Source organism: Anas platyrhynchos, chromosome 19 (assembly GCF_047663525.1).
Source record: "Anas platyrhynchos isolate ZD024472 breed Pekin duck chromosome 19, IASCAAS_PekinDuck_T2T, whole genome shotgun sequence".
Lineage (NCBI taxonomy): Eukaryota > Metazoa > Chordata > Aves > Anseriformes > Anatidae > Anas > Anas platyrhynchos.
Window position 1 is genome coordinate 12,154,780 of NC_092605.1, and position 24,021 is coordinate 12,178,800.

The 24,021-nt window shown below is 49.9% G+C and overlaps 2 protein-coding genes across 20 annotated transcripts in view; one reads left to right on the forward strand and one right to left on the reverse strand.

Annotated features, from left to right (window-relative positions):
- MYOCD (myocardin) overlaps nt 1-10,987 on the forward strand; it is a 245,914-nt gene extending 234,927 nt beyond the window's left edge. For 13 of the 15 annotated variants that reach the window (XM_027471512.3, XM_072025860.1, XM_027471503.3 and 10 more), the window contains 6 exons: nt 419-544; nt 1,054-1,331; nt 1,700-1,853; nt 3,072-4,025; nt 7,629-7,686; nt 8,381-10,987. In XM_027471512.3, the coding sequence (XP_027327313.1) occupies nt 419-544; nt 1,054-1,331; nt 1,700-1,853; nt 3,072-4,025; nt 7,629-7,686; nt 8,381-8,949 (2,139 nt within the window). In that variant the 3' untranslated portion in view covers nt 8,950-10,987. The remainder of the gene's footprint in view (nt 1-418; nt 545-1,053; nt 1,332-1,699; nt 1,854-3,071; nt 4,026-7,628; nt 7,687-8,380) is intronic. The other 2 variants (XM_027471506.3, XM_072025863.1) reach the window with 1 other exon arrangement.
- A 6,956-nt stretch (nt 10,988-17,943) lies between these two features.
- Nucleotides 17,944-24,021, reverse strand: part of MAP2K4 (mitogen-activated protein kinase kinase 4) — a 99,836-nt gene continuing 93,758 nt past the window's right edge. For all 5 annotated transcript variants that reach the window (XM_027471520.3, XM_027471521.3, XM_027471522.3 and 2 more), the window contains 2 exons: nt 22,203-22,248; nt 17,944-21,113 (listed from right to left, as the gene is read on the reverse strand). In XM_027471520.3, coding sequence (XP_027327321.1) covers nt 21,000-21,113; nt 22,203-22,248 — 160 coding nt within the window. In that variant the 3' untranslated portion in view covers nt 17,944-20,999. The remainder of the gene's footprint in view (nt 21,114-22,202; nt 22,249-24,021) is intronic.

Here is a 24,021-nt window from a genome sequence, read left to right on the forward strand (position 1 = left end):
ATGAGGTGACTGGAGAAGACTTTGGGCAGGGGAAGAGGGTGGCAGGTGTCCGATTCAGGAAAAGAGACACGTCCGCTGAATATGGGTGCTCCAGACACACTGCTGTGAGCCCAGGGACACCAGGCTGTACTTTCCCCAGGGACTGCATCAGGTTTCCAAGCTCTCCATCTCCTTTCTCTGTGCCAAGAGACCTCTGCAGCCTGGTCGGGGCCCTCTGAGACTGCCTTTGAGAGGGCAGTGTATCAGCACTGTGGTGCAGAGCTGCTGCAGCTCAGCCCCTGGCTGACGGAGTTGGGTGCAGCCCCTCGCCCTGTAGGAACTGAGCACCAGTGTGGAGGGAAGGTTGTCTGTGGGGACAGGCTGTCCAGGGGGCCTGCATCTGCCCCACATCCTCTCACACTGCACCTCTTCCTTTCAGGATCACCCCCACAGCACTGAGGGCAATGCAGCAGAGCTGGCCTCAGGGCAGAGCAGCCAGTGCGACAGCCCCAAGCAAGCACCAGGACAGGACAGCCCACCCCTCCCAGTGCCCTCTGTGGTGAAGGTAATGTCTTCATGCCCAGGCTCCCTAGGAGAGGGAACAAGCACAGGGCAGGTGGCAGCAGCTAAGCCCAAAATGCCCAGGTGCTGCACCCCATGTGTCTGGCAAGTTTAGGGGTTTGGCCTTGAAGGCCTGGAATAATGAAGGGAGATGTATCCCATTGTCAACTACTGCATGTTGACGTCATTTTTTAACTGTAAAAGGTAGAGCTTTGGTCCCTGCTCAAGGTGATTGAACAGTTCCTTTATTGGAAATATCCCCTGGAGCTTTAAACAGGAGATACAGAGCAATAGAGAAATACCTTCAAGGCAAGGAAGGTCATTCTCCTTCTCATGTGCTCTTTCGCACATCTGGGATGAAATGTTGCCCTTGGGGAGTCACACACGTTAAGCTGCTCATGGAGCTGGGCTGTAAGGCTGCCAGCAGGATGTGCCCTTGCTCTGCCAGGTCTCCAAATTCCCACAGGAGTGACAGGATCTCTCCACTAATTCTTTTCCATCTTGTACCAACAGTCAAAATCTTCCAGTGATAGCAAGAACCGTCACAAAAAGCCCAAGGACACCAAACCCAAGGTGAAGAAGCTGAAATATCATCAGTACATCCCTCCAGACCAGAAGGCAGAAAAGTCCCCTCCTCCCATGGATTCTGCATATGCCAGACTCCTCCAGCAGCAGCAGCTCTTTCTGCAGCTCCAGATCCTCAGTCAGCAGCAACAGCAGCAACAGCAGCAGCAGCAGCAGCAGCAACAGCAACACTTCAGCTACCCAGGGATGCACCAAGGCCAGATAAAGTGAGTGACAATGTGCCAGTATCAGGGCTTAGTCCTGTCTCCCTCCAAGCTTTCAGTCTTCCCTGCGCATCTGTGCCAGTGCAAAGGGGATAAATGCATGCAAAGGAATCATAAAAACTTCAAAGTATAGCAGTGTCCTGAAAAGCTGTTCTGGCTTTGTGCACTGGTTGGGGAACCTGTGACGTGCTGGTAGGTCACCAGCAATCTCCTTGCAGCCCAAACCAGTTTTCCTGGGGGTTGGTGGTCCTTCAAGTCTCGTACAGGAGATAGGAGCCTCAAGGGAGCAGAGAGATGGTATGTCATGTAGCACTGGGCACAGAGACCCTGGAGGACAGACATGTTATCCCAAATCTCCTTTGTTATTTCAGGCAATCAAATGAGCAAATGGTCAAAAGTTCAAATTCTTCATCAACTTCTGTCAACAACACCCCTCTTTCTCCTGTGAAAACCACCTTTTCAGGCCAGACTTGTGTCTCATCTATCAAGCCAGGCCCTCTGCCATCTAACCTGGATGACCTGAAAGTGAGTTAAAACTTTGTCACCACAGGAGCAGACTCTCATAGCCTGAATGTGCTTTGCTACCCCTTATGTGTGCAGTGTAGTGCAGCAGGCTGTGCTACAGGGACCAACTGTATTACAGACCAGCAAACCAGAACCACCACACTATGTGCAAACCCAGGCATACAGCATGATGAATCAGGAATCGATTGGTATTGTGGTAACTAAAAACGTGGACTTTCTGCTCTGTGGGTATCACATGGGTGCATTGCTCCAGTGCACGTATCAGCAAACCCTGCATCTTGAGTTGGCTGCAGGCCAGGGTATCAGGTCAAAGTCTAGAGAACAATCTGTGCTGCTGCTCCTGTAGCTCGTGACCCCATAACTTCAGTAGTTTTATGATGGATATCTTGGATACTGCTAGCAGACTAGACGGAATGTGTCAGCATTGCCTTGACACCAACTCAGTGACTCAGCTTCTCAGTGGTCATTGCAAGCCCATGCTGCAGTTCCTCTGCCAGCAGCATCCAGGCCAGCTTAGCTGTCTGGAGAAGCAGGTATCCCCTAGAGTCCGCGGCTATGAGCACTGATTTGAGTAGTATCTAAATCTCTAACATAGGAAAGAGAGGCAGGGAACAAGGGAGAATCATTCAAATCACTGATTCTTTTATAATTTGTTAACAGAGCCTCAGCCATAGGGAAGGCCAATATTTTTTTAGAAGCAGGGACCTAGGGGAAATGAATTTCTCCATCGTTGTTAGATGGAGAAATAAGATGAGGTAGAAATAACATGTGCCTGGTCATAGCAGTAGCTTTGCTCAGATGCCTGAACCTGGTGCAGATGCCTGAACACAGAGTAGCTGGCTTCAGAGATCTGTGGTCATGTTATCTGAGCTAAAGGATAGTTCCTGGGCTGTGTGGAAAGAGTAGCACCTACTCTGCTCAGGTAGATGCTACTGCTAGGAGAGGAATCATGGCTTATTTCCATGGCTCAGGGACCACTGCTGGTTCACGGAGAGCAGTCACAGTTTCTGGAGGAAAAAAGGTTTTCCTATTAGGAAAGATCAGGGTCCTGTGGTAGTCGGGGCTGTGCATGCTGACTGATCACCTCGGGAGCCAAAGCTTTAAAGCAGGAGGCATGGAATCTATGATATGCGGCTTGCTGTGAGAAATGTCAGGTTTCTAAAGCACTCAGCTGGAAGGGGAAGCAAAAGGAATGATTATTGGTCACTTTTCTTCTAGGTGTCAGAACTGAGACAGCAGCTCCGAATAAGAGGCCTTCCTGTATCTGGTACCAAAACAGCACTGATGGAACGGCTGCGGCCCTTCCAGGAGTGCAGCAGCAATGCAGTGCCAAACTTCAGTGAGATCACAACTGTAACCTTTCCAGTCACTCCAACAAGCACCTTGTCAAATTACCAGTCGCAGTCCTCCACCAGCATGTTATCAAATGGCTTCTACCACTTTGGCAGCACCAGCTCCACCCCACCCATCTCTCCAGCCTCCTCCGACCTCTCTGTGAGTGGCTCTTTGCCAGACACATTCAATGATGGGCCCATGTCTTCTCCACAGTTTGGTCTTCAGCCATCTCCAGTCCATGGTAGTGCTGAAGAAAGCCTCATGAGTAGCATGAATGGAGGGAGCATTCAGCTGGAGCTGGAAGGGATTGACACAGAGAAAGACAAAATGCTGGTGGAGAAACAGAAAGTCATCAATGAATTGACATGGAAGCTGCAACAAGAGCAGAGGCATGTGGAAGAGCTACGGATGCAGCTCCAGAAGCGAAAGAGAAGCAATGGCCTTGAGGAAAAACAACAGCCCACTCAGCATTTCTTTGGTGTCCCCATCAAGCAAGAAAATGCAGTGTCCAGCTGCCCATTTGCATCCAAACAAACTGCCTTAAAAGGCCAAGCCAGCAGCTCAGATAAGTTAAGTAACTGTGGTGTGCCACAGCTGTCTCACATTGTAAATAGCCACTGCTTGGAGCCTGCAGGGCAAAGCACCATCACCTCTTCAACATTCCTGAGCCCTCAGTGTTCCCCCCAGCACTCTCCTCTCGGGGCTGCAAAGAGCCCGCAGCACATCAGCCTGCCACCGTCCCCTAATAGCCACTATCTCCTCTCGGTGTCCCCTGGCTCACAGGCAGAAGGGTGCAGCGGGTCCCCACAGACCAACAGTTGCCTTCGCACAGCATCGGTAAGTGGAGAGCACCCCAGCTGTCATCTTGGTGGTGAACACACTCATATCTGTGGCCATTCACACAAACATCTCTGACTGCTTTTCTATCAGGCTGGGACAGCTGACATCCAGGATGGGCACCTAGGGGGTTGGAGGAGCATGTGGGGCTGCCTGTAAGGCAGGGTAGCTGAGATGGAGAATGGGTTGGAAGCTAATGGCACTGCGGGGTCCTTTGCAGGGTGTTTCCTGAAGAACCGTGCTGCCACCACATCCAATTGCCCTGGGGGAGCACAACCCAGCTCCTCTGTTCTGTGGAGCCCTGGCACAGCTCCTTATGCCCTGGGGGAGCCCTGGCACAGATCGCTCTTCCCCAGAGGACCTCAGCACAGCTCCCTGTGCCCCTGGGTGAGCACTGGCAAAGTTCCCTGTGTCCTGGGAGAGTCCTGGCACAGCTTCCTCTGCTGTGGAGGGACCTGGCACAACTCTCTGCCCTGGGGAAGCATTGGCACAGCTTCTTCTGTCCTAAAGGAGCCCTAACACATCTCCATGTCCCCTCAAGGGGAGGCTCTGGCACAGCTTGCTGCGCCCCTGGGGGAGTCCTGGCACAGCTTCCTCAGCCCCATGATGTTCTGGCACAGTTCTCTCCACCCTAGGGAAGCCCTGGCACAGCTTCCTCTGCCCCATGGAGCCCTGGCACACCTCTGTCTGCCCCATGGAGCCCTGGCACAGCTCCCTCTGCCCCTAGGAGCCCTGGCACAGCTCTATCCTCAGTGGGGAAGCACCAGCATAGCTCCCTCTGCCCCTGGGAGGTCTCTGCCACATTTTTCTATGCCCATGGGGAAGCCCTGCAATACTAGTCAGCATCTTGCTAAGCCCCTGCAGCAGTGTAAGGCACTTTAACCACTAGGTTGAAGGAAGACAGTTACCCCAGTCATATGGAAAGCCTTTTCTTGGGGAGATGATAAAGCAGGGCTTGCCACTGGGACCTACAGTCAGGACAGAGCTTGTGTCACCTCCTCAGGCCACCAGCACTGCAGAGCTGTCCCTTCAGTGTCTCCACTCCTCATTCAGCCCTCAGTGTGGTATGAAAGCTTGGAGAGGGAGGGGCACATGCTGCCAACACACAAAATAGCATAAAGGGCTGCTTATCACAGTCCCATTTCATCCTAACACCCTACCAGGGTTTCCTAGTAACTAGTAACACCCATCATATTTATTGTCTGTAAAGCATGCACAGTGGCTCCAGGTGCACAGTGCACCCACGAAGTGTTTGGGCAGATGCACAGCAGGTGTGCACTGAGTGTGCAACAGGCTCACGCAAAGCAACCACCACTGCACGCAGCGCTCACGCAGGACAGCTCAGGAGCCACAGCCCCACAGCCAGCACATTGAGCAGTGTGCAGTGTCAGGGGGGTGCAGTGTCAGGATGCAGCCTTGTCACTAAGCTGTTCAGAGGACAGCGATATAGGTGACATGGGCAGTCAGGCACGGTGCTGTCTGGTGGGCAGAGGGGAGCAGCACTGTTGGGGTGAGACAGGAGGAGAAACAGAGTGCTGCAGTGGGATAGGCAGCGGGGTGCAGTGCTGTGGGGTTGAAGTAGGCAACACGGGGAATGCTGCTGGGGTGATAGAGGCAATGGGGTGCATTGCTTTGGGTGATCTGGGCACAGAGCAGTGAATGCCGTGGGTAGGGTGCAGTGGCAACCTCAGCAGTGGGGCACAGAGCTGTGGTGCAACAAGCAGTGGGACAGAGCACCATGGTGCATTGCACAGTGAAGTGCAGTGCCGTGGGGCTATGCTCCAAGAGAGGCAGTGGGATTGCTCAGAACAACCAGAGAGCAGTCATAGGGCACCTCAAGGGTTCCTCCAGCTCTTTCCCCATTGTCAGAGCACAAGGAGCACATTTAGGGGTTGGCCTTGCAGTGTCCTGCAGGTCATCGTGGTTGTGAAACCAATGTCCTGGACTTCCCTGTGGGCCTCGAGACAAGGGGAACAGCAGTCACTGGACCTTTAGGTGATGTCCTTCCTGGAAGAGGGTGACCCTCTTGCTGGCAAAAAGCTGGCACCAGTGTGCAGGTGTTTGGTATGGGCACAGAGAAGGCCTGTGGGCAGTGACTCTTTTGGGCAGTCTCCATGAGCTGTCCCAGAACAGGTAGTGACAGAGAAGGTTCCCCAAAGGAAGGAGCTGAGATGCAGCTGGTAGCTGGGGGAGCATTGTGCTCCTGGGCATAGCCACCTCTCCCTCTTGCTCTTCACATTCACAGATAACCCACAGATAAAGTCACAGCTCTGCAAGACCATTGCCTGTGGCCAGATCTCAGTCAGTGACCAGGGTTCAACCTGGCCCTGGGTCCTGCCGGTGTCCTCAGAGCTAACCCAAAGAGCTGTTTTACCTCCCTCTTTCCTGCCCAGAGGCCAGGCACTTTGAGCTGATTTGACCTGCAATATCATTAGTTTTCCTGGTTTCATTCTGGCAAAAGAGGGCCTCCCTCTGTGCCGAGGAGAGTAACCTTTTCCCTGTGCATTAATTCCGTTTCCCTGTATTTCCCCCACGCAGATGGCTATGCAGGCAGGTCAAAAGTTTTCTATTCCATCCCCAAGTTTTTGTAATCCAAGCCCAATCCCCTCAGAGGTAAAGCAGCCTCCACCCTATGAGGATGCAGTAAAGCAGGTAACTGCATGATTTTTACTTTCTATAGGGCTAGGGCTGTGCAGTGTTCTGTGCTTAATGTAACTGTCAGCTGCAGGAGCTACAACCCATTAAGGGATCTCTGGGTAGGACAAGCCTTTTTACATAAGGAATGGGGTTTCTTTGAAGAGCCAGTTACTAAATGACTGCCATAAAGCAGTCAGACACCATGCTAGAAGGGATAGCATCTTCTGTACTGATGAAAGGTGCCTGGGGTCCAGATATCCCGTACAAATGCCCCAGGACTTTGCTGTCTTCTTCTTCAGGGTGCTCAGGCAAACAGACATCCCAAATGGCCATTCGTTGGGACACCTCACCTAGCCCATTAGCAAAGTGCCCTGCTGATTGCCATCTGCTTAACCTTATCCCGGAGCCCATATGCCCTTAGCCTTATCCTGGAGTGGTGCTCCCGTGGGGAGGAGCTCCTATCTCCCATGAACTCCTTACTTCTTGTGACAGTCTGTCAGCAGCCTCTGTGCTGGTCACGGTGCCTTTAGGAACATCGACTGATACCATCGGCAGTGCTAAAAATTGGCTTATCCTGGCTGGCAGGGAGGTGTGCAGAAAGTCCTTCCAGTGTGGGGTCAGGGAGAGGAGGATGCTGTTATGTTATCCCCAGTGAGGCTGCTGGGACTGCAAGCAGGCACGTGCCGGTGCTAGATGCCAGGTCCGGGTCTGGATGTCCTGGTTGCTCTGGGCAGAGGCAGTCTGCAGTGTCCACTGAGCACAGACAGGCTTGGAGGCAGAGCAGGGGAAACCTGGCTCAGTGCTCTCCAGATCTGCTGCACTTGTCCCAGGTGCCTGCGGTGCTCATCTGAACACTGCTGCCAGCCCCATGCGCCTCTCATGGGGTCTAGAGCCACCTACCTGGCGCATGGCTGGAGGGACTCTCCTCCTAATGCCCTCTACTCTCCTCTTTGCCGTTTGCTGCAGCAGATGACTCGAAGTCAGCAGATGGACGAACTCCTGGACGTGCTGATTGAGAGCGGAGGTACGCACTGCTTCTCTGTTCCCTCCAGGGCTTCCCCTCCATCAGGCATACGTCCGTGGGGCCCAGAACTCTCAGTGTGCCCCAGTGGAGCTGCCTGAGTTGCGTGCAGCTTTCATTTGCCTCCCTATGGCAGGAGCCACTGAGACTGACTCCAAAACCACACCAGACCTGTGCTGGTGAGGAAGCCTGCCAGAGCCTACTTCTGCACATGCCCCAAATCATTGTGGGAGTCTGGGCTCAGCGTGTCACCTATGCAGCCTGCTCAGGAAGGACTGCAGGGTGACAGCACTGCCAGCGCCCTCCCCACACAGAGCCCCTGCTGCCCTCCACCACTCCCAGTGCTGCCAGTGCCATCTCCCACGTAGAGCACTGTGGTGCTCTCCCCTGTGCAGATAGCTGCCAGTGGCCTTTCTCGTGCATTACCCAATCCATGCCCACCCCCATGGGGACAGCTGCCAGTGCTCAAGTCCTGGAGATGGGGTCCAAAACCAGGGGAGCTGAGATCAGAAAGTGGGAACATGGGGGGCTTCCCACAGGGAGGGTGGGTGAGCAACGCCAAAGGGATTGATTTGGGAGTGGGTTTGTGCAAGCATGCCCAGCCCAGGAGCCCAGCTCAGGGGCCTTGGCTGTGCCTCTGGGCCAGCAGTGATGGGCACTGCCAGAGCACTTCAACCCGCTCTTGTTTGCTGAACAGAAATGCCAGCCAATGCCAAGGAAGACCGGTCCTGCCTGCAGAAAGTACCTCACATAACAGTGTCTACAGGGAACTCCAGCACTTCTCTCCCAAAATCATCTGCCGCATTCGAACAGGTCTCCTCCACCCAGCTCCCATTCGAGCACTGTCCAGGTGGTGGTGACACTCACCTCGAGGTCCTGCTGAATGCTCACAGCCCACTGGGGAGAGTCAGTGAAATTGCCCTACTGAAGATGGGAGGAGAAGAGTCCCACTTCGAAGGGATGATAGAGGGGTTCTCCAGCAAAGCTGCAGATGAACTGCTCACCTCCCAGGAGATTTTACAGACTCCCCTCTCACCAATGGAAACACAGCTCTCCCCTTCCCCTGCTGATGGCTCTGGTTTACAAATGAGCTTCACTGAATCTCCATGGGAAACGATGGAGTGGCTGGACCTCACCCCCCCCAGCTCTGCCACCGGCTTTGGCTCTCTCACCTCTGCTGGCCCCAGCATCTTCAACATTGATTTCCTAGATGTTACTGATCTCAATCTAAACACCAGCATGGACCTTCACCTACAGCAGTGGTGAACAGGAGGATGGCGGAGGCAGGATACTATAAGCCTGCAGCAGCCAGCAGTGTTTCCGTCATGCCAGAGAACACATAGACCTAACATGCCAGAATCAGGGGAAACTGGAGCCATTTTCCCAGTGAATAAACTTGTTTGAATTTCCTGTTACTGCAAAGTGACAGCTCAACAGCTCTGGTACTTTGATTTTTCTCCATTGACACATCCCCACAAAGGATACCTTTATCAACACTCCTTTAGGTTGACAGTTGGCTAGAATTTTGATTTTGTTCCTCTTACCTTTTTCTCCCCAGTTTTAGCAGTCACTCCCATGAGAACTGGAGAAGCTCATGACAAAATTGTGTGGTGAGGACACCTCATCCAGGAAGCAACAGGGAATCATCCAGAGGTTGCTGCCCCCTTCCCTCCTGCCTGTACAGCTATTTAGGCCATCATGCATGGCTCAACTTAGCCATGCCAGGTCAGGAGGATTGGGAGCAGGGAGGTCCAAGGGCTCTGCCCAGCCAGGGCAACAAACACACTACTCTGTACAGCCTTACATCCTTCCTTCTGTCCCCAAAGCCATGTTCCTCCCAGTCCCTGCACAGCTGTGCTCTAGGTGAGTGAGAGATGGAGCCGATGTTCATGGTGGTACTTTGGGATGTTCTCAGGCTGCCTGTGGGGCTGAAAGTCAAAGAGCTGTCCTGGCTGCAGTCAGAACTGAATCAGGCTGAAGCCTGTGACCTTGAAGCAGAGAGGTCTGGATGCTGGAGGCAGCTGCTGAGGCCGCAGGTGCAGGTATTGAACAGCTGTGGCATTATGGTGCAGCTGGCGTGTCCCAGCTCGTGTGGTACAGATGAAGTCTTATTATGTTCTGATCCAAGGTAGGAGCAAGTCATATGGAAAATACAGCAAAGCTTTGCAGGGGCTGTCCTCTGCACAGCCAAAAATCAGGATGGGTCTCCACTGCCCTGCATGACCCAGAAGCAGGGGCAGCCAGGAGCAGCCATTCAGCCACCTGGTGTGGGACAAGGCTGAGCAGGCTCTTGTGTGCCTGTGGTTTTGTGTGAGCACCTGCTTTGCTGTCTCCACTCCTCTGTCATCCAGAAGGCTTCCTTTTTCCCATACTTCCTCGATCCCCAGCAGTGATTCTCCTTTCCCAAGTTTACTCCAGCATCACTGTTCACCCAGCTCAGAGCAAAGCCATCTGGAGAACAGCTGTGAATCACTGAGCCTAGAGGAGCTTGTTCTTCTGAAGCCAGCGAAGATGGATGCTCTCCTGCAGCGATGCCTCCCATTTAAAGTCACCAGTGTTTCTCCTGCAAGTCTCTGTGCAATATACTTCCTCGGGCTCTAATGAGAAGGAGCCTTTGCTTCACTTCTTGGCTTCCACCAAAGAACTTACTGCAGACTCTTTGACGGACACATCTACTTCTTTGCAATTCTGGTTTTGCCAAAGTAAATATTGTTGCTGACAAAGATTGTTAAACTATTTACGGACTGTGTGTATTTAATATTTGTGTTACTGGAAAGACATCACATTGGCGATGCAGCAGCTGGAGAGGAGGCCCAGCGTGAGGGGCACCATGGGCAGCCTGGCCACAGCTCCTGCGGGGCACCCGCACCCAAGGCTGCCAGAGCTGCCGGAGAAGGCTTTGTGGCCACCGCTGTGTCTCAGCTTATGGCGTTGTTGCATGCTGTATAAAGAACATGGCAGTAGCTTTTAAGTCACTATTTAAAGCACCACTTTTCTATTGTACAAATGGTCACAATGCACTGCTAGGATAGGCGATCACAGGTTGCATTAAAAAAAAAAAAATCTAAGTGAGAGATTTTTAGAAGCCATTCCATGAAGAATAGTAATAGCACTTGAATCAGAGTAGTGTTAGCCGCTACACTGCGTCATTGTACAGGGCTTTCCAGACAACTTTCTCCTCTCAACAAATGTATTTCCTTAATTAAAGGGATGCTGTCAGCTTCAAAGTTGTAAGCAAGCACATTTCCTTACCTATGTTACCAGCAACACCTTCATTATTAAAAACCCCTTTGTCTTGCCACTACATCTGCTCACAGTCTGTTTGATTTTGCTGGGCTGGAGCAGTAACAGCCATCCCAGCTGTGTTCATTTCATTTCAGCTTCATTCCAGGGAGCAGCTACAATCTTTCCAGAAGTTTGATTTTAAAGAAACAGTTTCTCCTGGGAGATTTCTAACCAGTCTCCCATTTCCAAAGACTTCTCCTTCTGTTGGCTTTGGTTTTGCTTTGTTCTCCTGCAAACCTTGCTCCACTGGTCAGCATTCTGTTCAAAGGGAGCTGCTGGTACTCTGGGCTGCTGACCAAACACCTTCAAATTTTCCAGCAGCTGGGCTCCTGGCCAGGGCTGAACCTCCCATTGCCCACAGGGGAGCAGCAGGAGTGGGCTGGAGAGCTCAGCTGGATGCTGTGCTTTCATTTGATCCCACGAGGGCTGAGAGCCAGCAAAGTTTTGGAAGTGACAGGCCATGCCGATGGAGGAGAGGGACACGGGACTGGTATCCAGCTACAGACTGGAGCATCCTTTATTTTTTGTGGGCTTCCCCTCATCTGTCTGCTCTTTTACTGTCACCATAAGTTGTCTGCTTAAAGTCTTCTTGGTCTGATTATTGTCATTCCTATAAACTGACAGTTTACAGGAGACCAAGGAGACCAAGCCCAGATCAAAACTCTTCTGTGGGGCATGGGGAAGGATTAGAGGGTCACTTGAGGTCCTTCCAGGCCATATCCCTCCTAAAGACACCTGCAGCCGAGCTGCTTTGCTGTCCAGAGAAGTGCTCAGCTCAGCTCTGCACAGGCTAGTGGTTCTCCAGCCCCACCAGAGCTATCTCCTTGGGAAGGACAGACCGCGCTTGCAGGACAGAATCTGCTCTCCCCTCCCCTTGCCTTGGCAGGAGAAGCACAAGCAAAGCCCCCTCCACACCTGGCATCCCCCCGTGGAGTTCTGAGGACCCCTTGGGTCCTGCTTGGGAGCTGCTTCAATTACCTGTCCCCCCCCGGGCAGGTATGCCAGAGCCAGACCCCTCCAGTCCCTGCTGGTTCCCTCATTTCCAGATTCAGGTTTGTCCCCCAATGCTTTACAGCCCTGCTCCCATGCCACTGTGTCTGGCCTGTTGGATAGTTCGCATCCTTCCAGCTACACCCTGTGCCAGAGCAATGCCACTGTTCTCTGCCTTCTTTGCTCAGCACCCACTGCTGAGCTGCCCCCACAGCGTTAGTGCCTCCTTGGGTTTGTCTGCCTTGACGTGTGGGTGGCTTTCCCACACAGCCTGTCCCAAGGGGTTTTGTTTCCTGCAGAAGCCCAGCTGGAGGATCCCAGTGATGTTCAATTCTTGGGCCTTCCCAAAAAACAGGAGATAGCCAAAAAATGTTCCAAACATCAAATAACATGGTTTCTGCCTTTGGAAAGATTTTTTTATATGTGAGAGGACAGCTCAGTGCTGTGCTCTCCATGGGAGGCACGGAGACATCAGTGACACCGTTCCACCAAGTCCCAGGTCCAGATAGACCCCATTTTGGGGGTCTATCACAGGGAAGCACTGTTCTCATCCCCTCTGGGCTCAACAGAGCAATGCAGTGCCCTCAGGTGTGTGGTGTGGAGGTCGCAGCCCCTGCTGCATGGGGAGCCCCAAAGCCTCCGAGCTAGCCCCTGCCCTGCAGCAGGTACCTTCCAATACCACCACCCAGTGCCCTGCGACACCCCCACCGGCCCCTGCATGCACTCCAGGGCTGCCTCCGCAGCCCCAGCAGCCCCAGCCCAGTGCCCTGCGCGCATCCTCCAGCTGAAGACTCCTGGTGGTCCTCCCTGCCCCCACACCAGCAGAAGCATCAACCTTGTGCCTGCCCCATGGCACAGAGCCCTGCCACCCCTTGCACAGCACACAGCCACCCACCACCAGATCCCTCTGCTCCTCCCTGGCAGGTCCCCAGAGCCTCTGCCACCTCTCACCCAAATCACACAGGGAGGGACCAGGGCCACTCCTTACCCATGCACGGAGCCTCTGCACCCTCAGGCCACACAGACCTTGCTGTCACCCCCCACATCTGTGACAGCTAAAAGGAGGCTTCCAAGGAAGAGGGACTTCTGGCTGTGTAAGTTGCACTCAGGTTCTGAGTGGGCTTCAGCATAGTCTCCATCTTGTTTTAAAGCCAAGCATTTGTTCACAATAGCATACTGATAGTGTTATGGTAGTATGAAATTTTTTTTTTCAATACCACCAAAGGTATCTGCACTGCTGGGGTTACCCAGAGGAGGAGAAGTTGGCCTTCATAGAGATGCTTTTTTTTAATCACAGCACCTCCACACTCAATCTGCTTCCAATTTGTTGTATCCAATTTACCAACTAGGTTCTTTGTATGCCTACCATTTTGTTACACTCAAAATTTTGCTACAGACAAAATGAAATATACTTTTAACACAAAGCCATGAATTTACTGTTAGTTTCATTGATGTCTTAAGAGATTAATAAAAAAATATTTTTTAGTACTGTTACAATGACACTAATAGTTTTTTGCATACAATTAACATCTATGTTCAAAGACTTTCTTGTATTTATCCCCTTCCTCTAGGGCTCTGCTCACCTTCCTCTCACTCTCTGAACCTCTCTGCAGGTTAGAGTTGATGCCTTCAGCCCCAAGGATGAGGGTATGCGATGTCATGGCACATGTCAGCATCCTCAGTCCCTGCCAGGAGGAACAAGCTATCAATGCTGATATGTTTTTCCTCCTCACTTTACAATTGTCTGTAAGGAAAGGGGTGTGTGTGTCATTTTTATACCTTTCCTAATATGGTCTTCAGTTGCTCATTCTTCATATAGGTGGTCTATAATTCCACATTACATTTGAATTTAATGTACATTCTTTGTTCTACATATGTTCTTCATCTTTGTTTAAGGCTGGTGTTACCTTATCTCCCCCCCCCCCCCCCCAAAAAAAAAAAAAAAGCATTCCTTTGATGACCAATGACTGGCCACTGGTGAGTTGTCTATAGACCTGGGTCTATGGCTTCATCCTGTGCCTGTTTCTTCAGGCCCCTAATGTCATCCCATGTCTATAGTCTTCTACACTGCATTTGACTATAGAGTCATAGATCTATCTTTCTACACAGAATAACTACTCATTATTAGTAGTTACAAAATATGTATGTAACAGTGTTACATCACACAATTGTAAGAAAGCTAAAACAAAGCAAGTAATGATCATGCTGTCATTAGATAGTTGCTGTTACAGCTAAACAAACTGAAGAAAAGCTCCAGGCAAGCTAAACTATTCCAGAAGCTCTAAAAACAAAAGTACAAGACCTCAGTAGATGCCACTGAGTGTCTCCCGAGTTGCTCATGTGGTAAGAAAATTCTCTGCAGGGACACTTGAAATTCTCCCACTCCCACTGTATGGGCCCATCCAAGTAATTCCCCTTTCTGGTGCCAAGTATAGCCAGCAACATGCAAAGTGGCTCCAGCAAGATTCACTAGAAATGTACTGCTGACAGTGATTCCATTAAAAAAAGTGAAGTCAGCCACACTGGCATTTTCACAGGAAACTGGAATTGGCTGGATTTCAATAAGGTTTCCACCAACCTCTTTAAATTGAGCTTAATTTCAAATGTCTTCAGTAAATCATTGTGATGTGGAGTCCCAGGATGTGGATCTGTTTCTGTCCTTCCTCATTTATTTTCCCCTTGTTTTTCCAGCATAAGCTCAGGTGCAAATGGAAAAAGAGAAAGAAGCACATGATCCTGCTGCGGGGGGCTAAGAGAACAGACGTTGTCTGAGCTATGCAAAAGGTTGTGGTACAACAGCCCACCACGCACAGTTTTCTGTGTTTTGGTATTTTCTCTTAAAGCATCTTCAACTTGTTGAGGTGCACTTGTTGGCATGGAACAGCACTCCTGGTCTTCTGTCTACCTCTGAGATTTCAGTATGACTCCAGGGTCTGTGGGACTAAAAATGGTCGTGAACTGGGTGGCTCATGAACCAGTTCTGCAATTATCTGGCAGGCCTCATAAACACACAACAGTCTCTCAAGTCAAATCACTTGTAGTCAGTTCATTGTGGAACTGCTTGGTGTGCTGCACAGGACAGGATCTCAGTCCATCTTGAATCTGATGGGAAACTTATTTTCCCTGGGAGGCCAGGCAGGATCTCTTCCTCTTCTCAAAATAAGCTGATTGAACATAATCTGGATTGCTGCATTATTATCTAACTGCATCTCTATCCAAAAAGCTGCATTCCCATCTGGCCAAAGGTGAGACGTCCTCCATTGTTGGCCATGAAAGTTATTTTTCCTCCCAGAAGCAGAGGAAAAAAAAAAAAAAAAAAAAAAAAAAAAAAAAAGATGGATCTGGATTTTTCTCACCCCTATTTTTTTCTTTTATTTCTGTCTGAGGTGGCTGACATGTCAATAATGGGAAAAAAATGGAAAAAAAATGGACAGATCACTGTCGACAATGAACCAGAGCAGGTGTCTGGTGTCTAACGAGGTGTTAGGGTCACACAGAACACCTCCAACAGCTTTCTAGTGTAGCATCTACTCTAATGTGAGCACTCAGCCTTTATGTACACCAAATCCTTTCACCCTTCCTGCTTTCAGATCCTGCATGTGCTTTTGGGAGAGTTGCCACAGCTCCACCTGCAAAGTAACGTCCCTGCACCTGGCACTCTGGTGCTGCATGCCAGCTGAGCAGAGGGTTGCAGCTTGAAGTAACAAGCGGTTGGAGAAACTGGTTTTCTCCTGGCAGTCGGACCTGGCCAGCCCTCCTGTCCGGGATACATATAAGGATAACGGCTTGTGTTCACATTCTGCCTGACAGACACGCCAAGCGGCCAGCTCTGTATTCTATTCCCAGCACAGCAGTGGTACGCTGTATCGCCAGGAGGGGGAGTTTGTGCTTCAGCCTGCTCTCGACACATTTGCACAGCGTTGAACACAACGTAAAAAATCAAGAGCTCACTTCTGTTCTTCAGAGCAGCCATTCATTCTTCCTCTGCATCCTTCACACGTTGAAAGCAATGACCACGCTTGTGATTTGCTTCGGGACTCAGACTGCAAATGGAGCTTTTATTCTAAGCAGTGCCTCCGGGAGGAAGCTGGGTCTCAGCACCCTGTTTACTTGTACCAGGCAATTCAAGGAGACAAGAGGTGGGGAGGAAGGGTAGGGGAAGCCAAAGCAGAAGATGTATGGAAATATAGATTACAAAACTCAAAATACTCCACATGGGAATAGGTGGTACTGCACATGTCCATGTGTACTGCTTATGTCCACACAGAGAGGAGTTGGGACTCATCTGAATTGCTTTTGGAGTACCACAGACACATAATAAATGTAAATGAAAAGATATAATTTCTGTGTGCTATATAATGCTTGGTGAAGATATCAGGAGCACCTCAGCCCTGCAGATAGGCACAAAGATATGAGGAAGTGGTATGAGGTGTCAGGGTGCACCACTGGGCACAGGGACAGTAGCCAGCAGCTCAAAGTCTCCCTGTCAATCAGCTGAAAGTGTTACTCTTCAGCTCGGCACCGCCTGCAGAGACTGGGGCACCCTCAGAGCCCATGCAGTGCTACAGAGGGAAAGCAAGAGCTGAGATGTGGACCTGGTCATGTTGGCCATGGGGGGATCCCTAGCTCCAGGGCTGGAAGAAGCCATCACAGCTCATTCAGACCAGGAATGCTGGGGTGGTCCAACGCTTGAAGGAGCAGCAACTGTGTCACGGCTCAGGCACGGGTCTTAGTACACGAAGGTTGTGGTGCAAAAGGAACACAATCCCAGGGCAACTCCCATTTGTGGAGCTATGAGGTGATGAGCTGCTCCAGTATCTGCCCAGCAGGAAAGGACTTTTACCCCAGTGTGTAGTGGATTTTATCTTCTGCCTGGAGATCACTAAATCAGCAGCAGTCTTGAATTCTGGCTGAAGAGTGAGGACAGCAAGTGGTCCAAAAATGTCCCAGGTATTGTGCTGTGAACAGGAAACTTCAAAAAACAAAACAAATCAATTAAACATCAAACAAACAAACAAACAAAAAAAAAAAAACCAACACTTTGATGTGATGGAACCACTGAATTTATTTAAGCTGACAGATTTCAACCACCTCAAACCTATCACATCATGTATCTCTATGTAGCAAGCCTTTCTTCAGCTCCATTGCCTGCCTTTCCTTCTCTTGACAAAATTCTCAGCCTCCAAGTGAAGGAACACTGTGAGAGCCAATGTCCTGCTGCTCCACCAGTTCGTAAGTACTTCTAGTCCTGAGTTGTGTTACGTGTGACCAACGATCCCTGCCAGTATGTTTGTGCTCTCCCTCTCACCAATCCCGCACTCCTGGTGTGGTCCCATCCAGCCACTTTGAGCATTGCAGGCACTTGTGGATGGTCCCTCTGCCCAGACACCATCTTCTTTCCTGGTGGAGCTGCTGGGGTCCAGTTCTTTTCACCTACCTGGATGGTTTCCAAGCCCTCCATGGCTTCCAGGCAGGAGACACTTATCCCAGCACCAGGATTCTTGGCAGTAGGAATTACTCAGGACTCAATACCCTCAAGTCATCTGAACATTGCAGACAGTGACAGCTCACATTAAAATAAAATAAGCCTACAAGGCTGTGAGCATCAGCTGCTCTATCCCCAGATTGTGGGCACAGTCACCTGCCCTCCTCACAGGGACAAGGTGTCTCAAGCCACCAGATCCTATCACTGCTCCCAGTGCAGCAAACAGGGCTCACACTCCAAGAGCACAGAGGAGCTGCTGAATTCTCAGAAGTCTTCCAAAGAAAGAAAATATATCCAGATCTCCAGATCGTCCTATGCTTTATATATATATATATATATATATATATATATATTTTAGCACAAGCAGTTTCTAACCAAAGCCTGCTTTACTCCTGTACAGCCACTTCCACCCGGAGGGAGGGCCTGGAAGTTAAGTATTTCAACAGCTTTAAATACCTCTTCCCATTTATGTCTGACCTTACAAAATGAAAATAACAAGGTCACGGTCACATCCTAGTTTTATTACAACTGACCTGCAGGCAAAAGGATAGTCTATTACATAAACGCTCTGATCCATGTATAATATCTTAAATAGAGGAGGAAGTCCAACCAGGATACCAGATAAAGTACTCTGAAGCTCTCTGAAGCGGTTATGTTCCTGAGCTCCATTTTACAGACAATAAGGCAACATCCCTGCACATCAGCTTTTTGATAATTTTTTATACATTTTTTTCTATGGTACAAGAAAAAAAAATAACCAGAGTTCACAATGTACAGTTCTTACACTATTTTCACAGCTTCTGAACACTATACACTTTTTTTTTTTTTTTTAATAAAGATACATCTTAATAAATGGTACACCCTTAATAGTTCATAGTAATTTTTTTTAATACACCAGACCTGTCCTGTACAGCCATCCATGCCACAGCACATTCCAAACCTGATTCTGGCACCTGCAGCTCAAAGCTTCACGTTTCCATTTCCCATCCATCGAAAGCAAGCCAGTCATGTTGCTGAAAATGAGCATGGGGTGGGGTCAGCAGCAGAGAACAGACCCCGGCCATGCTGAATGAGCATAAAAAGACAGCTGCTTGCTTTGGAGAGAAAGAGATCTTCTGGGAGAGGTCATCTCAGTGAACATTGAGGAGATGTCGTGAAATAGCCGTTAATGGCTGAAAGATTGGGACAGAAGCAGAGCACCTCGGAATGTGTCTGTCTTGACTCAATCTACATCTCTGTACTCCCCTGGCCAGCACCTTGTGAAAAACTCAGTCATGCCTGAGATCCCCATTAGAGGTGGCTGAAGGCCAGTGAGATGTACCACAGCTGTGGCAACCTGCCAAGCCTGAGGAAAACTGAGTTTTGTGAGACTAGAGGGCTGGGGGGAGAATTACTGCTTTAGATATGCTACGTATCTATCCTTTTCAACTAATAACTTTGTGTGATTAATCAGAACTATTGGGAATGACTAGTAACTTCATAAAATTTTGATTTTTCTGTTTTGGGTAGACATTAGTGGCCATCCCACTCGGTGCACAACCCTGCAGGAACACAGTCCAGGAAGGGCCTAGGTACCACAGCTCCCTGCCTAGCAGGGTGGCAGCTGAGGGCCCTCTGTGTCCTGAGGGCTCACATCGGCACCAGCTTGCAGTGCCAGAAGGACTGGCTCCAACAGCCAAGCGGGAGATGCACAGTGCTGCAAGCCTTAGGCAGTGGTGTCCCTTCAGTGGCTGAAGAAATACCAGGTGTCCAAGTACGGCCTTGGCACTCTCCTTTCCCAGCTGAGGAGCTGGGCAGGGATGTGCTGATCCCCACTGCTCTCGTAGCAGCCCAGTTTGTACTTGGAATTAGTTTGAACTGGGAAGCCCCTTCCAGGGAAATCTTGCCAGTACCACTCCCTGCGTGTTTACTCCCACTGCATCTCTAAACCTCCTCATCCTGGGTGTGGTTTTGCCACAGAGCTGTGAGTGGGTTGCTCTCATTTTGACAAAGTGCCTATATTAGTCAATTCAAATGGAAATCACAGACCACACAGGTTCCAATTTATCCCTGGTATGCTACAAAATGTCTGAAAACTGCAATGTTGTGGGGGAAATAAAAAGTTTTCAGAAAAAAAATAATCTCTGAAAAAGACATCAAATGAAAAACAAAAAGAGAGAGAGAGAGAGAGACTGATCTGCTGTGTGCTCAGCAGTCAGCCAGAAGGTCACACCTTGCCTGGCCTGGCAGGGTCAGCTAAAACCCCAGGTGTTAGTTGCTCCTTCATCTCCACTACCTTGCACTAACCAAGTCTTAGCAAGGCTCAATAACAAGAGCTATTGAGAGTAACAAAAAAGGTTACATATGCGCAGAAGAAAGTGAACAAGATCTCCAACCAGCTAAGCAAAACATCACATTTGCAGTGGTGTGACGGGCACAGAGCCCAGTGTGGCAGGAGAGCATCCCCACCATCCTGCTTGCAGTGGTGAGAAGGAACCACAAAAGTTTGATTTTGTTAGGGACAACAGGCTGGAAAGTGGCAGTGCTGCTGGGCTGGGCTTAGGGTCAGTGAAAAGGTGCTAGCATCAGGATTGGGGACAGTGAAGAGCATGAGAAACAGGCTAGAAATCGCATTCATTTGTGGCTCACTAAAACAGCTGCAGACTTTGTGAACGGCACTTGTTGAAATCAAAGCAAAGCTAGCTGGTTGTGAGTACTGTGCAGCTATAAATCAGGTCACAAGCAGGTTATAATTCAATTGAGTAGTTTAATAATTCTTTAGGTCTTATCTTACCAGGTAACAATTTACAGGACACCTAGTTAAGAGTGAAGAGTGGCTGGCTTGGTAAAAGGAAAAAGAATACATTATGTCCCATCTCTGAATAGTTTAATGTTAGCCTCTTTCAATGCAACATATTTTTGGTAAAGACATATTCACTATATTTAACATGATCTCTCTTTAATAGGAAGGTCATCTGAGCACACTGTCCCCAGAAAGTACACAGCAACTGTAAAGCAACAGAATTTCATAGCAGTAAATCTATTGCACTTGGTGAAGAATAAAATTCTCCTTTGCCTTTCTAGCTCCAGAAGGCAAAGTATCTCATTGGCTAAGCAAGTTCTTCTCCCTCCAGGCAAAGTCTCTTAATGTTCAGACAGACAACGCCTAACTTTTGTTTGTTTGCTTTTTATTATTACTTGAAACAACAATTGGAAGAGTTTGAGAGAAAAATCTTTCCAGTAGCTGCTGAGAAGTCTCCAAGTTTTGAGTCTAGAAATGAATTTTAGGTGCTATCCAATCACGGTCAACAAATAAATGTACTTATTTCCACATTTCATGAATATGTCCACAAAAGAGCAGATGAGGTCTCTCTTTGACCAACACTAACACTGTGTGATCAGGTATTACAGGGATGCACTTATATGTGACAACATTATACAGACAGGATGGAAATAACACCAATATTATTGCACATGGTGTCTGGGCGAGCATTAAAAACACTGCAATATGTGATGAAAATTCTTTACAGCTTGTTTTCTCTCAGCCCTTTTTCTAGAGTTTGATGTAGCAGCAATATCAATCGACATACATTGGAGAGCTGGGAGTTGCTGGCATTTGATCCAGGATTTTGCAAACATAGCATGCAACATCCACTGTGCGTTCCTCATACATCAGAATGAAGGGATGTTTCTGGAATCAGATAGAGAAACAACAAGGTTATACTTGCATTTCTGACACAGCTTGGCTACCCTGGATAAAAGCTTAGCATACGGATTTGCCTTACGAGAGACTGCAGGGCTTGGTGGTGACTGTAGGACATCAGGACATAGCCTGGTCCATGGCTTTTTGCATATGAAGAATCCCTCTTAAATGTGCAGTCCAGAGGTGGGACAGGACTCCATGGCACACACAGTGAAATATTTTCATGAAAGATTTCATCAGCAGCATTTTCAGCAATGTTAGGGAGACATGATTTGGGTTCAAACAGGAGATCAGTACCCAAAACCAGTTCTTCTGAACAGTCAGCCCAGCAAACTGTACTGGCTAAACCCAACTGACAACAGCTGGAACATAACAACATGGTGACTCTTTGGGCCAGGACACCAGGCAAACTTCATTCATATCATGAAAATACCATCAGGGACCCAGGACACCGTTTCCCATATCCCCTGAAGGGACACCCAGAGCTCCTTGAAGGTACATGGTTGCCAAGTGTGACTTATCCAGTCCAAAAGCCCCATCAACTTTCCTGCTTCAGAGCACCTCATCACAGACAGGCTCTGCTGGTGTCTTATTCCAGAGCTGTACTCTATCAGGACTCACTTTTACCAGAGCACTCCCAGCCTCATGGTATGGCTTGTACATTGAAGACATTTACATGTGGCAGTGTATGTCAGCAATTTGACAGGGCTCCTAAGTGCAGGTGCCAGGATCCCTAGAAAAGGCAGAATTTATGGGGCACACCCAACATGCTGTTTCCCAAGCCTGAATACTTCAGAGCTAGCTAAGTCTGGTTAGCTGATCCACTGCAACATGGCATTTCTCCTTACACTGATCTCCTAGAACAGGGGTACAGACAGCAATGATCTTGGCCATCATCACAAGCTGCACAAGCCAGACACAGTGGCATGGAGGTGCTGCTTTCCCTCAGGCTGCAGAGCTGAACACTGCCTTCATCACCTGAGAAGACATGGAGCAACCCCAAATGTGTGACCAAGCTCTACTGTGTGATCAGTACAACCATGACAGCTGGCATAGGCAGCCATGCTTTGCACTCACCAGAAGCTCTTTATACTTTGGCCTTTTGGACTCGTCCTTCGTAAGGCTAAAGAAAACAGAAAGAGAATTAGGAAAAAGTGGGACTAGTGAAACATTTACAGACATTACTTGCAAATTTTTACAGCACAAAATACTGAATTCCACTGTCATGGTGGGACTCGAGTACTCCAAACTATTCAAGTCCAGGAAACTGATTCCTGCAAAACCCTTCCTTTTCATGTTGTGATGCATCACTGGGTGAAGCTACTGGCACAAGTACAGACCCCATAGCCATCAACAAATCCCACTGGGGACAGGCCTATGACAGCTGCAAGCTAAACTCCACCATGACTGTCAAGGTCCTACCCATATGGAAATGGGTTTGACCAGCACAACCAGAAGTTTTGGGCAGCAGCAATCAGTAGGTAGCCCTGGCCTGTACTCCAGCCAAGAGGACAGCATGGCAAGTGTGTTGGGTCTGTCTGAGCTGGAGTCACCTTTTCCCTGCAGCAGCCCGCACAGTGCTGTGCTCTGCACTCGTAGCTGGAACAGCACTGATATCACTCCAGTGTTGTGTCTATTGCTGCGTAGTGCTGGCACAGCATCAGGACTCCTAAGCCCCCAAGAGCCAGCAGGCTGGGGGTGGGCAAGTGATGGGGAGGGGACATTGCCGGGGCAGCTGACCTAAACCAACCAAAGGGATATTCCATAACACCTGATGTCACACTCAGCAATAAAAGGGGGGGCTCTCGTGGGGGAGGGGGCTGTTCCTCCTGAACAACCACTACGCGTTTGAGGCCCTGCTTCCCAGGACGTGGCCGAACACCGCTCGCTGATGGGAAGTAGAGAGTAATTTTTTTCTCTCTCTCTGTGCTTCCGCGCGGACTGATTGTTTCTTTTGTATCTGTTTCTCCTTCCCATTCCCTTTCCCTTTAATTAAACCTTTCTCATCTCAAACCTCGAGTTCTCTGTGTTGTATTTTCTCCCCCTCCTTCTGAGGAGAGGGGGAGTGAGAGAGCGGTTGTGGTGGAGCTTGGCTGCCCACCTGAGTAAAACCACCACAGCAAGGAGCAGAGGAGAGCCAGCACCATCTGCCAAGGCACACCACCATCCCCTTGGCACATATGTGGGCTGGGGCAGGGGATGTACCATGCATCAGGCAATCAGATTACTCTGCAGGGGCAAAAGAGAGCTTCAAAGGCCCTCGCAGATCATCCCAAGCACTGGTGGCATGTCCCTCGCTGAGTGGGCCACAGCCCCAGGAGAGGTGTTGTGGCTCAGCACCACTACAGCTGACAAGTCCTTCTGGCCAAGGCAATAGAGAGCCTGCCATGCTGTACTCAGTCTTCATGCTGTCCTCTGCCTCCAGTGTTTCCGTCAGTCTTGCTGTGGAGAGTGGTGGCTTCTGGTGGCCACCTTCTCCCCATACCATAGGGATGACCCACTGGCTGCCTGGCCCCAGTGCAGCACAGGGGCATGGCCGGGCTATGGTGGGGACAGCAGGTGGCAGCAAAAGCCACCAAAGCCCCTGCAGCAGCAGGGACATGGCAGGGGGACAGGAGAGGCCTGGGGGCAGGCATTGCCTAGGTGCCCTGGGGTGGACATGGCGTCTCCAAGGGCACAACCCCAAGGCCCAACCAAGTTTCTGCACTGGGCAGCAGGAATGCCTCTTCCATCGCTCCCTCCAGCCTGCCTCCACTGCCTCGGAGGGCCTGTGGGACCTGCTCGGAGGGAGCCGTGGGATCTGAAGGAAGTGGGTCAGCCCCATGCAGGGTGTCAGGCCGTGCTGCTGCTTGGCCCCTACAAGGAGACACCTGGTGACACCTGGCACCAGCAGCCT